The following is an 18243-nucleotide window of genomic DNA, read 5'->3' on the forward strand; positions in this document are numbered from 1 at the left end:
GTTGTGTTTTTTGAATAAATAAAACAAATACATTTTTAGAAGTTTATCGATGTATAATGAATATGAAGCTATACTGTTTCTATTTCTTATGTTGTAAGATGAAATTCTGAGTAACATTTAATATGGAAAATAATTAAACTCAAAATGATTTGATATAGAAATTTCTATTTTCAATTTTTACGTTGAAATCGTTGAAATATTTGTGACAGCCTTTTATAATTTAAATGACGTTTTTGGAACTGAAATTAGACAGTCAATTTAATTAAGCTGGTAAACTATGACAATGATGTTTCTTTAGAATAAACTTGCGCTTTTTTTAAACTGACGGAAATAATTATTTATTTATATTTATAATAAATGGTACTAAATGACTTTGTAAGGTTATTGCGATGTTTAACAAACATGAATATAAGTATAAAGCTGGTGGAGTTTTTTTCTTTAAAATTGCGTATCTATAGTAATAGTTATTCTGTGAATCCATACTATAGCCGCCTTTGCATCGCAAAAAGTTGTAGGGATTTGAAAATGGCTCCGGAAGGTTCTGGAAGTAGAACAATGCAACGCAGGTTCAAAGTAACCCGATAATTGGTTTCTATATGAATTAACAGTGAACTTTTTTTTTGTCTGTTGCTTCTATGTGTATTTTTTTTCTGAAATGAATTAGAATTGGGTCATTTTTTGAAACCAATAATTACGGGTTATGAATCACTATATGACGTACGGCAATAACGTGCAAAAATTATTGTGGTGGCAACGCTGAGAAGCTTAATGAATTGTTTCGAAGCCGACATTGACGTTGTGGTAGGCGATGCTAAGTGTTTTGTGGAAATGGAAATGAATTGTTCACCATGAGCTGCTACAGCTAAAGCTTATGTAGTTTCAGTTTTTGACACAAATAGCTCATAGATTCTTCAATGGTTTAGGTTTTGTTAGAAAATTGATACTACATAATAACCGGTCAAATATAATTGCTATTTTATAATGGTATTTATTTGAATAAATTAACTTTATAAAATATAAAAATCTGAAATTACGAGCTGTGGCATACTTTTTTTAGTTTTAAAAAGATGGAATTTTATTTATACAAATAATATACAAGGGACGGATGAAATAATATGACATATATACAATAATAATTTATCAATAACGTGTTGAGCAACCTTTTGCTTTTACAATTTCAACAGTAACAATTCTTGGTATAATAGATTCATATTGTTCTGTTCTGATTCCAAAATATCCGCCAAAAGCTACAGTGATATAGAAATATACTCCTCGATTTCTACCCTAAAACTCCTTAAAGGTTCAATTATGTTAATGATTATAATATTCAGTTGCCAAGGCTGAACTTTTTGGCTATGTTTATCATCTTGGAAAATGGCGGCATTTGGAAGCAATATATTAAGAAGTTCATCATTGAAGATGTCGAGATATTAATTCGCAGTAACCAGGTTAGTGATGCGATTGAGAGGATTACCTGAATACCGCGACATTATCCCGATCAGCCGACTACTCTGATTTTCTTATAAAGGGTTTCACAATCATAAATCATAAAATCAAACATAATTACTCAGATGAGTGTTGTGCTCTGCTGTCATCTTTGCCGCAGTTGTTTTATATTGTCATCAACAATATCTAAGGTTTTTGAAAAACTCCTATTGAAAAGAATAAAACTGATCATAGATCATCGTACATTAGAACCAGAATGTTTAGAGTCAAACAAGAAGAAGCTTACTTCACAATAAAAGAAACTAAAGCAGATATGCCACAAGGAAGTGTACTGAGGCCAATATTTATCTACTCTACACTTGTGATATACCACAAATGGTGAATATTACGATGCCTACATTTGCTGATGATACTGCGATTATAGCTATCGGAGACAATAGTGAAGAAGTGTCACAAAAATTACAACAGGCAAGTGACAATATATATAATTGGACACAAGCTTGGAAAATAAAAATTAACGAAAGTAAATCTGTGTATGTGCAGTTCACCTACCATCAGACCGTACAAGCACCGATAACATTAAATAATACATTTCATATAGCAACAACGCTAAATATCTCGGAATGAATCTTGATGAAAAATTTTGCTGGAAGGAACATACAATAAAAAAAAAAGAACTGGAATTGAAAAATAGGAAAATATACTGGCTAATTGGAACAAAAATTACGATATCACGGTGTTGTGAACGCACCCAAATTCTATAGGACTATCAGTTAAGAAATCAAGAGAATTGCAAGGGTGCATGAGGAAAGACTCCATTCTCATACGAATATTAAAATATTGCAACTCTACCACCAGAACAGGACACAGACTCAAAAGAATCAAACCATCTGATTAGAGAATGAAATAGGGCCGATGGGTCCTCCTAGTTATATACCTAGATTTAAATTATCATAAAGGCAAATTTTAGGTTAGTCGGAAACGACTAGTAACAATATAATAATTAAATTTAAAAATCTCCGACAATTTGCCCTCTTCGAAAGCTTGGGAGATCCTTTTACCGATCGTTTGTTTTAACAGATGATTAACAAACCGTACCAAGGTTACAACCTTGGTAAGACTGGGCATTATTTACAAGGAAGTTACCAACAAGTAACAAGATGTACTATATTGCGTGGATTACATTTTATTTCATCTCTATCCTGTACATCCTGAAATCAAACGTTAAAGTCTTGTGCGCCATGTGGGTTGCTTCTATTGTAAAAATAAATAGAGAAAACAGGAAACATTAAATTGAATTTTTAAAGACATATTTCAGGGTGTGGTGTTGACAGACTGGAATACGCGCTATATAAAAGGAGGTATGAATTGTGGAGAGTTTAGGAAATATTTAGTACCCAGGTTTATTCGTAGAAAAAGTGGTAAAGAAGGAAACATGAATTTGAACATGCGTTTTTGAGGCTGCAAAAGTAAAATTACACATAAAAGTTTAATTGTGTAAACGAGTAATTTACGGATATTAATTTTTAATCGCAAAATGCTATTCATATTTATGGAAATTAACAGACTTCATACCCATATTACTTTTAGGGTTATTCCGCCCGTAGTACATGCTTTTAATGAAAGGACAAGGGACGCGCTATTTTAGGACACAGAAATATCATGAACCGACGCTCATACAAACAGCCCTCCTTACGCAAACACAGTCTAGACGCCTGAATTACACCATTTTTTCATGTCCATACGAAATTAAAATTCGTAAACTCCATCATTATTTCTGGACGTAATAATAAACGCAGAAGTCGTTGACTGAGCGAGAAAGTGGGATGAAGAGATAGAGACGGAGAAAAGGACAACAAACTCCGATTTCCCAGCTCGAGGAACGCAATTAAGTCGAAGACGTTGTTACCAAAAACACATTCAATGGCAAAAGCTGGACTTAACGATTTTTTTCTCGGCGTCCCTACAGAGGCTAAAGGGTTGAACAGAGCAATATAGAAGGTTGTTTTTTCGTAGGGTATACAAAGGCAGGGTCGTTAAATAATTAATTTGTGGATCTTTAAGATAATGTTGGTTAGATAGTATTAAATGGGGTTAAAGTATCAAATATAATTCTGATTATAAGATTGACGATAACATTTAGTAAATTAATACTAAATATTTTCATACTTAAATCTATATCGAAACTGTTCTTCTAGACATTAAGTTATTTAGACAATTAATTGCCATTAAGGTGTGAACTGGTTTTCCATCCAGGTTTTTGATTTTCTTTTTGATTCTTAGGTATTCTTAAGTCTTGATACAGGTCTTCATTGCGATCAAAAGAAGTTATATTCACAGCGTTACGAGAGTCTAAGATATTTGAATATTCTTTATAACGCTGTCTCGTGTGTAGTCCCACTTTTATATACAATATAGCCATTAGTTTTAGCAGGGTTATAAATTAAAATCTTTTGAATTTTCTTCCATACAATACGGTCAATGTTTCCTTTTTAACACGTTTCATTGATATAAATGTATTAGTTGGTCTGACGTGACAAGCACATGCCGATTCAGTAAAACAGAGAACTCACGTCATCGAAATTTGTGATGTCAAAACGTCGGAATGTTGCCGATTCAACTTTAGTTCATTTTGGTTTTGATATATAACAACATTCTATTCTAAATAGATAAATAATGAAACAAAAATAATAATATAAATATATAAATATAAAGTATATTTACTACATATTCTCTAGTGTACTTAAACTATAATTAAATATACAGTCATAACAGTTTGTATGTTAGGGTTGTGCTTTATTATGTTCACATTCAACTCTTTTCTATACTACCTCTGTGGTTCTATGTAGATTTTTATGCAGGTGGTATCCCCTGGTGCCTAATACACCTCACTAATAATTGTATATCCCAAGTCATGTATTGTACATTTATTAGATAGCATATTTACCTTTTATATTTAGTTCTTGTTTCCTTCGGTGCAGTGTTACCTTGTTAAGTAATTTTAATGCCACTGTGCTTATCCTTAGTTTGTTCTGTTACTACCTGTATATATCTTTCTTGATATATTTAATCACTGCCTTTTTCTGCCTAACACATTTGTCATATCTCCAAAACCGTTAGTATTCCTTCTGCCTTCACACATTCTAACGAAATGCTCATGTATATTTTGAACAATACACTCAATACACACATATCGATGCACAGAGTTACCTTATTTTAATGATATACTTACCTTTATTTGTTTCAATTTTCGGTTGTTAGCATTATATCATAATATATATGGTAAGTGTAATTCAACCATTGTTCCTTTCGGAATCGCTATTCAAATGAATAACTAAGCATGCATATAGCCAATCTTAAGTAATCTCTCTTACTTTCGAATCTTATTCATAATTCCACCAACTGTCAACTTCTTCTTTAGTCTGTCTGATCAAGTTTATCATTCATCATCGTTATTTTTACCAACTAATGAGAACTGTTTGGATATGTGGAAGGAGGCATTGTCTACTATATTTTTCTCCATCTGCATATCTGCCTTGTAATAATTATTTGCTACACCCTATATAGATTGGTTTGAATACAGAATATAGCAGTGATAGTAATCTGGTCTACTATTTATCTTTTTCAGCCTTATTTTTGAAAAAGTAAATTACATCAACATATCATTTATATTTCTTGAGTAACAATTTGAAACAGTTCACTCTTTAGTAAAGTTTCTCCAAAACTTAACTTACGCTTTGGAAGCCATTCCTTAATTACAGCCTTTGTCGATCAACTCGTTAGGACTTTTTCCACCAGTGGTATTGTTCATAACAATAACTATTATTTTCATTTCTCCATGGTAGTCGTCCTTGCACTTGTAGAGAAACACTAACTCTCCAGAAATAAAACCATTCCTGTTTCCATCATGAAGAACAATATATCTGCAATGAATTATTAATAAATGTGATGACTAACAAAACTTAATCAAATTTTATTCTAATGTTTACCTTTTTTTGTCTTTATACTGTTCTTATTATCATCTTGATTTGAGTGACTCCAGTCCATTTTGGAGTATTCATGTCTTATATCGTCTCCAGCATCTGGTTCCTGTTCGAAGTAGCTGATCAGAGACGCGTTAAGTATTGATACCACTACATAAACGGACGCGTCTAGAACTCATGGGTGGTGTGTAAAAGAGTTCAATGAAAATATAATAAAACACAACCTTACCCTACACGCTATTATGACTGCATTAATTGTAGTTTCAAGTCCTTCGATAATATATGCATTAGATGTACTATAATGTTAAAATAAATTATATTTGACAACATGTTTTCTTCGATGTATTATTTAGATTACAACGTTGTTTTATTAGAGTCAAAATATAATAAAACTCCAGTAATTGCAACAACATTGCGAGAATCAATGTCTATACCATACTGACTATACCTGATTTTCATTATACAATAATAAAAGCAACTGGAAGTTTAATGTAACAACACGAAATAATTTTGAAAGAAATAAACGTATATTGCAACTTGTGAATATAAAAGATACATTCAAGATTACTTCATGTTTTCGTAACTACAAAATATCAGCACCCATTTGTTTTACTTTTGGGGGTTATACTTCAATAGTTCTTATACATTTTCCTGTTAAAAAATAATATAATGCCTAAGTATTTTTGGTCACAGTAGTTTTAGTGAAACGATGTAAACCTTTAATTTTCATTTATTAAAATCTACTAGTCGTTCAACTATTTTAGTTAAGAGCTGGACTACTTTATTTTCATTATACAAGAATAAAAGTAACTGGAAGTATAACATAACAACACAACATAGTATATTTCAGCTTCTGCATATAAAAGACACATTCAAGACTATTTGTTTTACTTTTGGGGGTTATACTTCAATAGTTCTCATATATTTTCCTGTTTCTAAATAATTAAAATGTCTAACTATTTTTGGTCACAGTAGTTTTAGCGAAACGATGTAAACCTTTAATTTTCATTTATTAAAATCTACTAGTCGTTCAACTGTTTCAGTTAAGAGCTGGACTACTTCATTTTCATTATACAAGAATAGCAAGTAACTGGAAGTATAACATTACAACACAAAAAAGTATATTTTAGCTTCTGCATATAAAAGACACATTCAAGACTACTTCATGTTTTAGTAACTACAAAATACCTTTGCCCATTTGTTACACTTCTGGGGGTTATATTTCAACAGTTCTCATACATTTTCCTGTTTATAAATAATAAAATTACCTAACTTAAAAATAACGCGAGGAGTAAATATTTAAAAAGGGAGGGAAAACAATTTCGATTACTTGGCGACGTTAATAAATATTTATTTTATTTTTGCATTTCGCGTACGTTTACTACTAGTCGTATTTTTATTTTGCGCCGCGTATTGACGTTTTTAAAAGAATTTCGCGAGTTCAGCGTTTATATGAGGGAATATTTCAGTAAACACATTAACGTTTTTTCCGTAACGTTTCCCATTTACTTACCTCTTACTCCTTTCGTTTTGTTTTTATGGAACTGGAAACGCCCGTACCGTTCATTATGCCTGTATTTTTAGTCCTTTGGAGTCGTGTGAAAATACCCAGTTAATCTAAAACAGTTTTCTGTAATCTATTAGAATTTTGAATTTACTCTGATGGGTTTAGGCGTTCTTTGGAAGAAAAAGAAATGTGTTTTCCTAGATGTAGTACAAGTCTTCGATAAAGTTTGGAATCAGGGTTTGATATATATATATATATATATATATATATATATATATATATATATATATATATATTCTTCTTTTTGTTTAATTCCAAAAAGTCTATTGGATATATATAATGTTATCTCTATCTATTTTATACTTCCAAAACCCGAGGGAATTACGATAGCTACATTTGCGAATAGTAAAGCACTGATTGAGCAAGAACCAAGAAGCATCCATAAGGAGACTACAAGCAACTAGCAATAAACTAATAAACTGGATCAAACAATGGAGAGGATAAATTAAATGAGTTAAAATCTGTCCCAAATTTTACCAACAAGAAACGAAACAACCCACCAGTCTTGAAATTGTCGGATGGTGCGCTAATAATGTATATAAATTGTGCTAAATATTTAGGCATTACACTAGATTTATTACAAACAAAGACAAATTAGACAAATTAATATGGAGGGAGCATGTCAAAGCGCCATTAGCCGAACTCAAAATAAAACAAAAAACCTGTATTAGCTCATTCAAAGAAAATCCAAAATGTCAGTTTATAATAAGATACTGCTGATGGGATTCAGTTGTGGAGCTGTATCCAGTATAATGTAAAAAAAATTTAAGGATTCCGGAACAAGGTATTGCGCGCATGGACAGCACCTTGATATGTACGCAATGAAGATATGCATCGTGACCTGGAAATTCCACAGTCAATGGATAAATTAAAAATTCGCCACGAAACATGAAGCGCTTCAGTTACTGTATGGACGATACTCTATTCGCAGACTAACAATCTGTTTCCTTTTTCACATTCAATGTTCTTCAATTGTGAGTACAATGAATACCATTTTTAAAATTTTAATCAATCAATCAGGCCTTAATTATATTTTAAAGGAAGTGTGAAGAAAATTTTTTTCAGAGCGTTGAAAATATCTAAATTTATATCGAGTTAATTTCATTTTCGGGAAGTTTTAGTTTATTTCTTTAATTTGAAGTAAAAGGCGGCTGTAGATCGTTGAATGCTTTGTGGACTTTATGATAACCATGTTCTATCGATTTCAATACATGAATACTGGTTTTCAACGTTTTAAGACATTCACATATATAGAAGATAAAGACCCAAAAAATTTAAGGACGAGGATATGAAGGCATTAGTCGATGAAAGTATCAATGGGGATTGCTATCGATCACAATTAGTGCTTTTGAGCCGGGCGCTGAGCATGAAAAGCGTTTTCTTTAGCATGATAAAGGTCGACCACATGACCAACAATTAAGTGGGAATTGCAGTCTCAACGTCTTGCCCGTTCTGATTCTCATCTCATGTGCCATCTCACGCTTGTCTTCAACTGAAACAAGACTCAAAGTCTGTAATCTATAGCCACGACCATAGCGGTTACGTGATATAACTATACATTGTATATATGCCCATATGGCCATGTCAAGGTCTTGGATTAGGGGGTTATAACTATAATGATAAACTCTGGAGCGATGTATCGCTTAGTCGAACCAGGGGTGGCGATGATAACTTGAATTTGATTGGTTAGTTTAAAATGCTTATATAGAAACATGTAAGGAAAATAGATTGCCTTAATCGGTCCCCCATTTCACGTGATTACACTTTATGGCGTCACATTTATTGGCCATTAGTATTCAAATGAAAATCAATTATAATTTTTAAAATTAATTTTTTAAAATAAAATCCTATACAAATATACATAAATTTAAATAATATAAATACATAAGCAAAAAGCAAAAATGAAAAACTATATAAGTGTAAATAAAAGAAAAATTAAGAGCTCAATTCCAGACAAAATTAAAATATTCCTCTATAAGGCCTTCTCGCTTTTTCGTATTTGTTTAATGTCATCAATTTTATGGGGTCTATTATAGTTGTATTTTCTACTTTTGTTATACTGAAGGTAAACTTTAAGTATACTTTAAGTCCTTCCCTGTTAATATTGCATTAACTTGATTAAACCAAATATACAATGAGCACCTCCTAATAACTGTTAAATTAAGTATTTTGACAGTTAAAACACAAAATGTATATGTTTTTTTAAAGATATCTCTCAAAATAACTGATATATTGTTTTTATGGCAAAATCTTGGTATCACATAAAGGCTCATTTAGCTTAAAGCTCTACAAACATTCATGGACTCTTCATGGAGTTGTCAATTTGATTGAGTATTTGATCTGTGAAACTACTTAATATAGAATGTAGACAAATATTACATGTTTTCTCTTTTTTCAGAAGTTTTGTGAAATAGCCTTAAATATAAACTAAGGTGCAAAATTGCACTTTTGTTTTCCTCAGAGCAATGTTCTCTGGAACTCAAAATATAGACTCAGCTGGTGATTTAACAACCTAGTGATTGAACACTGACCATTGTTCTAAAAAGTTAAAGTATTACATAAGTATTACAAATATTTTAAAGATATTTTACAATTGAAATTAGTATTTATTAGTATTAATTATCCAGTTATTTTAATTGTTACCTTCTTGTAAGACTTCTTTATATGGAGACATTACATTGACAGCATACATACAGCTTGGTAGAGTAATTGAATTAGTATTTTTATTATTACTAACATCTTCATAAGTAGGTTGACTTTCTGTAAACAAACAATAGATAAACAAACATATAATAGATAGATAATTTTATATATACTTGATAAAAACAATGTTGGATATGCATTTGCCCAAATACCTGTTCGTAAAGGAAGAGTAATTCTAAATTCTGCACTAAAATGTCTGTCACAGACACGATGAGGTTGATATATTTGCATTGTGCTTAGTTCAAATAATTTACTACTATTTACTTGATCAATCCATTTTAGATAGGTGATCAGCGATATCATTCTTTGGGAAACGATGTCTAATTTCGGTAGTTGATTTACACCCAGGTGTACTAAATATTTTACTACACGGATGCATTTTAATCAATTTTAATATTATTATTCAATAATAACTAATGTAAAATAGAAAATATGCACAACGTAAAACGAAGATTCCTTGACCTTAACAAACACCAAAACTTTCAAACAACAAACAAAAATATGGATGCCCATAGAAAATGATGGCTTCACACAATTTGACCAACCATTCACATTCCATTTTAGTGGCGGCTCCAGAAATTTAAACTAGCCAATCACAATTTGCATTTTTTGCGCTACCGTCGATTGAACTAAGCAAAACATTTCCCCAAGTTCGCCTATAACGTGAAATTTCTATTTTTCTATGTCTTGGATCTCGTTAGTTCGAATTCAGCTGGTGTTCATTAATGTCCCCAAAAAAATTGAAAAAATGGCATATCATATGAGAGAGCAAATGCTGAACAGTTTCGATAAATTATTTCAGAAGTTACTTCAGCTTCATTAAAAATTTCACGAATTATGAAACCTTTGCCAAAATTTATATAACATAGGATTTAAATATCGATTTAACTTCGTCTGTAACTGCGATGAATAACTGCTAATGGTAAACTTAGTGGACGTTCAATCACAAGCGCTATGCGTGAGAGAGCTGGTGAAATAGACTTCCAAATTGGTATCGTGCACAAGAATTGCCAAGAACACGAAGTACAAAGAACGTCTCAAGAATTGAAATAAAAAATGCAATAAAAACGTACTAAATGTTGAACAAAAGTCATCTTAAGGGATGAGGCTCATTTTAATTTATCTAACATTCATGTATTAAAAGACAAATGTACTGTGTGTCACTGTTGGGTTGAATGCATCATTGGAATTCACTCCATTGGACAGATACTAATTCTCGATATCGTGACATGATAACAGTCAGTCGCGTTTCGATTAGGTTTGATCGATGTGATAACTCAATTTATTTTTAAAAGTTTATTTGAAGTCAAGTGTGATGATGCAATATCTCTACACCCACCTGTATATCGAAGAAGGGTAATAAACATTGAATATACAATGTATATTCAACGTTTCACTGATACATTTTAGCAAAATTAGTATGGAAAACTTTGACGAAATATAAACAAAGCTGTAGAGGCATTTTGTATCCTATATGTATCTTTTGATTTAAAAAAAACCGTGGTATTTATTTAATTTACATTCAGCGGAAATTTTAGGATACCCTATATCGTCGATAAAAATATAATACATGAGTAGCGAAAGAAAGTTGAAGGTTACAACCTTATTCGCTCACAAGTTTAAAACTTTCACCATTTCTATATTTACACTCCCAGTTGCTTTTCTAAATATAGTACTTCGATCAATAGAGAGTAAAAGTTTTGAAATAAAACACCAGCGAGTTATTTATTTTTCCAAATTGATTTTATGCATTTAAAAGTAATCCCTTTTGTAGGTAATGTAATTGTTTTAATGTTTTAATAAACTCAGTTCTCGAAGCTGCTTTTTTTAATTCTAAAAAATAGTTTGAAATGCGTCATAGCTAAATCAGCGTAATATAAAATATCATGGTGAAAAAGTAGGAAGTTATAGCTTCATAATTTCAGCTTCTTCTAACAAACAACTCCATCTAGTAAAGCCAGCCTATCTAATAAATATACAGTCGCAGTTTCACCTAGCGCAAATGATGCACCAGTTTTACTTTTGTAATAGTAATGTTTGTCACTTTTATCTGATATTCTTCTCTCTAAGGTGCATTTCACCATGTAACTTCATTTCTTCTATGTAACTAAATTTCTCCTTCCAAACCTCTTTTTATTAGATATTTGCATGTATTTTGATGGACGATATCTATTGGTGGAAAAGCAAACTACCAATGTAAACAACCTGTATTAATATTTAAATTCGAAGGTTTAATACTTTCTTCATATAAAGCAACAATTTTACATTTAGTATTGTTGAGATTTTCAGCGATTCGTTTTTGTTTAATTTGCAGAAATCTGCTTGCCCCGTCATATCCCAATCTCCAGGTTTAGTTTTATTTATTTAGAAGTTGTGATTATGATGTCAATGAAAAAAAATCGAAAACAAAAAAGATTCTGAATGCTATGAATTCCAAGACTTAGTTTTCGTCCAAACTAAGTTGAATCTGTCAAGTTAAAAATTGTAAACTTAGAATGAAGAATAGTTTAAAATATCTTAGGATTAGGCTAGCTTAGTAGTTCATGTTTTAGGAAATTTACGCGGGAGGAGTAAGATCCAAAAGAGCAAAAATGAGACTAACTGACTAGACATGCCATTTGCAACAGTTTCAACCTCGTAGTTTTATTACTTGTCAGACAAAAAGGAATTTTTGCAGCACATACCTAGTAATGGCATTTACATAAAGTGAACCATGTATGTTTCAAAATATACTAGCAATGGTAATAGCATGCATTCATCTTCTTATATAACATAGCACTATACGCACTTTCAAATGCTAAAATCGTACCTCACAGACAGACATTCTGTTGTCAAACATGGTGACGAATATACTGACCACAATATATTCTGACATACAATATATTCTGGTGTTCCGCAGGACAGTGTTCTTGGCTCATTGTTATATCTATTGTATACAGCTGACCTACCAACCTCAATAAACTCTGCTGTTACAACATATGCTGACGATAGAGCGGTTTTATCAACACATGAGGATTCAATATCAGCAACAAGAAACCTCCAACTTCATCTTAACAAAGTCGAATTGTGGCTGAAAACGTGGCGTATCAAAGCAAATGAGACAAAATCTACACATGTGATATTCACCCTTTGTAGAAGAACATGTCCCTCAATAAAATTGAATAATCATTAACTTCCGCAAGAATACAACATTAAATATCTGGGAATGCATTTCGATCGATCTTTGACATGGAAAAAAACATATAGTTTTAAAACGGAAACAGCTTGGGCTTTAGCTAAACCAAATGTACTGGCTGATAGGGCGTAAATCTAAATTATAATTAGATAATAAGGTTTTACTGTATAAGTCAATACTTAGGCCCATTTGGACCTATGGTACTGAACTGTAGGAGATATCCTCCAGAGGTTCGAGAATAAAGTGTTGCGAGTCATCGTCGATGCCCAACAACCTTAACAATTACGTGTCCAACAAATTGATTCAGCGCGATATCCCCATAGAACCCATAATGAGTGTGATTCGGAGTGTTAGTGCGAAGTATTCTGAAATAATATTAGTGCATCCCAATGAACTCGCCAAACAGTCAAATGTTCGCGATGACAATGAAGTGCGTAGGCTCAAACGCAAACTACCATACGAACTGATTTATAGACACATAGAGTGAGATTTAATAATCTCTAGAATAAGCTAGAATAGTTTTTAGAATAAGTCGACCACCAGTAGACCACTTACTGAAGTGATCTTCTACATGTTAGGATGGTTATATTATATAATTGAAATTATATAATAATACTTATTACCCACGGGCAGATTGTTGACGTTCTAGGAGATTAATTAAAAAAATGTAACATCGTTTGGTCATACATCGCAGGTGTTCAGGATGTTAGAGATATAAACTTGATAAATTGTTAATGAAAACATTAAAATTCTAACATTTATACGGTTTTTGTAATATCTGCATTTTTATAGATCTATGGCCATATGTTTGGGACTCTCTGACAGATTGACGGTCATTGTTTGATCACGTTCTATTGACGTTTTCTGGCTTCTAGTTTATTTAATACCTATGGGAGTATCAGTATAACTGCCCATTGGGCAGAGTTGAAGGTTATTGGGAGATACAGTATGCTTTCAGGGTAGACGTGACCTACCCGCCGTCTCAAATAAGGCGAATCAAGGGGTTGTAGTTCGTTCACAACCGTTCGTTCACGTCTATATTCACATTTATTCCAGTTTATAATTCACACTTATTATTCCGATCCGCAAAGATCGAATATATTTTATATTATATTTCGGCTATTTAATTTTTTATATATAAAATTGTAACTGTAATACTTCTTATTATAACATAACAATAACGGGTCTAAAATATAGTTACTTTTGTTGCAAATTTCTAGTGAATCCAGAAACCATTGGTATGAATTTCGTGAATCACTGATATTCTTTATAAGAACTGATTAATTAGTCCAATCGAATCAGCGTTCCAATTATTAATTAGTGAATTACACCAAGTAATTTGGCAGTAGGAGTTATGAAGATCATAAAAATGAGATTTGAAAAAGCTAGCGAGGAGACAAGCTAATAAGGACTGTCAGCATTTACACCCAATCGAGGCTGTATAGGTAACATTTTCACACTCGGTCGTAGGTTATTGAGAACTTTATTAGATGTGGAAAGCGTGCGGTTGTCGTTTTTTTACACATTCCTCTCCAGCGCTGACTATGATGTTGATGCAGCGTGGTCACGCTAGAACAACATGTCGTTGACCTGCATATTATCCAATTTGAGTGCAAAAGAACTTTGTTATCATTGTTCTGTAGCCCTTTCTGTTGGCAGGATGAAAAAGTATGAACAGGTGATAGTCGTCGGCCTAAAATCTGTACCAAACAGTATGCTTTGTAAGATACCTTGTTACTCAGTGGATCTCGTAGAGGTTAACGTCGTTCTATATACGGAAATTATGCTTTGTAATACAGTCATTTATAAAATAAGGCGCTTCGTTGCTTTTATTTTCTGTCTAAAATTAGGGTTTGCATTATGCGTTCACTTTCTTAGACGTACTAAGAGAAAAGAGGAAATGAAGTGGAAGGTAGAGAATAAACCGGCTGTAAATGAACTGAAATACAAAATGTCATTTTTAAAATAATAACAGTTCGAATTGAAGGAATAAATAACTTTTCCCCTACAATAAATATATTATCGAACCTTGTCCAAATATAAATAATGAATTTCAGTTATTAATCGAATTATTTGCGCTTCGTATGGGCGATATATACGTTATAGGTTTTCGGACGCAAATATTTATAAAGTGGTGCGCCATTTTTAAATTGCGCACGAAACGATAAGCCCCAATACCAACTCCAGTGGCGGATTAAACAAATCGCCGTCTAATTGGTTTATTTATAAAACAAATGAGTCGCGCGCGCTGGCGTTTACGGTAAAATCCGTATCGATTGCGAATCGGTAATGCGAACACAAAAAAGGCAATTTAAATGCGATCTGTGAATTTTTAATACCCAAGTTGCGTTAACTAATCCTACTATCGCTATACGTAGGCATTACTTCTATTTTGATTTCCGTTTGTTTTTTACCGAACATTGTTCGATATTTTTTTTTGTAAATTATTTATTTAATAGTATTCGTTGAGAGTTAAGGAGAAACAGTACTGTCAAAAGTACTATTTTGATTCCGGAATGACAGCAAAAAATCTGGTTTGCTATGTTTAAACATGACCAAGCACTGCTCAGAATCATCAAAACATTTTTGTTTTTGACCAACAGTGAGCAAACGCGTCACCCACTTTGAACAGAGCTTTCTCATAGTCAAATGCTCTTACAATACAAACTAACACATTCTTTTGATATCTTTACGATGTTAACGAAGACACTTTTCAGAGCAGTTGTAGTAAGCACTTTAAAGTTGTAGAACATCTTTTTACTCACTGTATTTGAAAATCTGTTAATTTTTCGCGCAAAAAACTACTCGTAGGGAAAAACCTTCTAATAAGAAGAAGAAATTAGTATCGCTGTTAAGTTTAATTTTAATGGTATATCTGAAGACTTAATAACAAAAATATTTTGGTTTTTTCAAATCAAATGTATTAATATAAGTATCAAATACTAATTATCGTTTTAATCGATCAGTTTTTGGCATTTTTTTGCTGAAACCACAATTCCGTCACTGTAAAACTTTTAGAAATTAAAGGGAATTCCATTTAAAAAAGGTTAGTGAGTGTTATTTCTTAAGATAGTTTCATATATTTTATATTTTAATATATATATAAAATACATTCCTGGTCTTATATTAAATTTCTGTAAAAACATGTTTTTGTAACATATTTTTAAATTAGTCCATGAGAGAACATGATTTTCTTTTTAAATTATGGTCAATTTTTGGCTACAGGGCATCACTAGTTATTAGAAATATGCGACTTTATAGCCATCTATTAGAAAGAAATGATATTCCTTTTTTACCAATAGAAACTTGATATTATACTCATGGAGAATCATGAGAATTTTCAATGTTACTAATTTACGTTATAACGTATATTATTTTTTTCAGATATGGCCGCGAAGATGAAGAAGTAATGGGCTTGAAATTCTGTAACGAAGCCGTCATGTGCTTGACTCAACTGTATCCGCCCCCACAGGGCCAGCCAATTTTCACCACACCCTTGCAGGTTAGTGACAAACTCAATATCAGACACCCGTATAAAGATACGGGGCGCTCATTTCGTCCATTTAATGGCGAATGCCGCTTGATTAATTGGATTTTCGCGTTTTCTTTTCGTTTGCACCGTTCTTAATGAATTATTAATTATCTGGGTTTCGGGGATAATGAGTTAGGCATCGCCGTGTGTCGGGGGTAAAACAAACGTTTCCTGTAATGAAGCTGGCGAATTGAATCCTATTAGTTAGCCCTCTAGTCATGGACTGTTTGTTCGAATATTCATTAAAATAGCATGTAAGGTGAATAAATAATATAAGTCTGAAATAGAAAATTAATTAGATATGTTATATTATTTTAGAGACTTCATAAAAACATAATATATATCTCTTTATGTTTAGTAGTTTAGGTGTTTAAATCATGTAATACCTTGTAATGTAATGTATTACCTTTTTATTTTAAGACGCAACCCTGAATATATGAGAATTTTCTGTATATTGTTTTAACATTTATCGAGCGCCATCTATGAATTTTAGGTGATGTGTCCATTTGTTTCTGAATAATAATGTTATTTTCGCTTTACTTATTTACTTCAATAAGATAACCTTTGAGAAATTTCATTATAAAGTTCAACGTGGTTAAAAACGGAGGTTTTAAGGCCCAGAAGCACATTTTGGTAAAATAAAAAGTTAAACATAATAGCATAGCGAGAATTAAATCATTAAAAACAATAATTATAATGTAACTAAATAAACTTCGTTAAATATATCAAATGAAGGCATAGCAAACTTTGGTTTTTATGCTGTTATTAGTTTTATTGTGTTTATTGATTTGTTTATTAATTAAACTGACCATAATATATATTAATTCCATTTATATCGTTTGGTAAAATACATTTAACCTTATTTCATATAAATCTATAAATATTTTAATATACTTCATAGTGTTCCGTGCCGTGTTATATAGTTTTACGCTTTTTACGGTTGTAGGCTTTTTATGAATTAAGCTTTCATAGAGATAGAATTTCTTTATTGACTAAGTAAATATTTTTCTAGTAAAAAGGAGTCAACATCTTTATTGGCCAAATAATATTATACTATAATTTTTGAGTAAAACCGTTTATGAAATTTATTCTATTTTACGTTGTGTTATATCTCGGTGAATAGAGGTAAAACGAAATGAAACTGAGGTGTTTACATTATGCGACCGTTATTTATTTGTGTAAAATAAAATGTGGAAAATACAAGTAGATTTAAAGAAGCCGCGCTGGGCTTACCTGTAGACGAGGCTTGAATAGTCGATGATGGCACGTCTGAACTGAACGATGGCCAGTGACTGAATGAGTGAAAGTACCCTTCAATAATATCCCAGATAAACGTCTCGGGGCTGCCAGATATTCGTTGTCGTTTACTAGTTGGCGCTGCTGGCACCCGCCCGTGTTTAACATCTGGTATTATATTTCTGGGTATTTTTTTAGACTGTTATTTCACGATGTAAAATTCGACATGCCTCAAGGTCGCTACACTATGTATTATTTAACTATTTCTCTTCCTGGTAAAATGGCCACTGGGTGCTACTAAACATCTTCTATTTATTAGAACTGCCCCAGTAAATCCTTCATAACTTTTGGAACGTTTGCCATGCTTTAGTTTTGTCATGTTTGAGGATACTTTACTCTATTACTCGCTATTGCTGGTCTTTTTTTAACAATTCGTCATTAGAGTTAAGCGCTTTCAATATCTGCAGTAACAGTTTTATTCGATTTCAATAGCTCGTAATACTCCACACCTTGCTGATACCATCATATGCAAAGCTAAACTTGATCTTCCGCTTCGCTGTCGATCTGGATGGTTCCCCTGGAGTATCCCATAGAGTTTTGC

At 32.1% G+C, this 18243-nt stretch overlaps 1 protein-coding gene across 2 annotated transcripts in view; it reads left to right on the top strand.

Moving 5' to 3' along the window:
- The window catches only part of LOC143195714 (phosrestin-2), a 486868-nt gene that overhangs the window by 119662 nt on the left and 348963 nt on the right, over positions 1-18243 (top strand). For both annotated transcript variants that reach the window (XM_076403139.1, XM_076403137.1), the window contains exon 5: positions 16259-16376. In XM_076403139.1, coding sequence (XP_076259254.1) covers positions 16259-16376 — 118 coding nt within the window. The remainder of the gene's footprint in view (positions 1-16258; positions 16377-18243) is intronic.

Source organism: Rhynchophorus ferrugineus, unplaced genomic scaffold (genome assembly GCF_030347505.1).
Source record: "Rhynchophorus ferrugineus isolate W39M unplaced genomic scaffold, kcgeb_rfMv2 rfM4, whole genome shotgun sequence".
NCBI classification, from domain to species: domain Eukaryota; kingdom Metazoa; phylum Arthropoda; class Insecta; order Coleoptera; family Curculionidae; genus Rhynchophorus; species Rhynchophorus ferrugineus.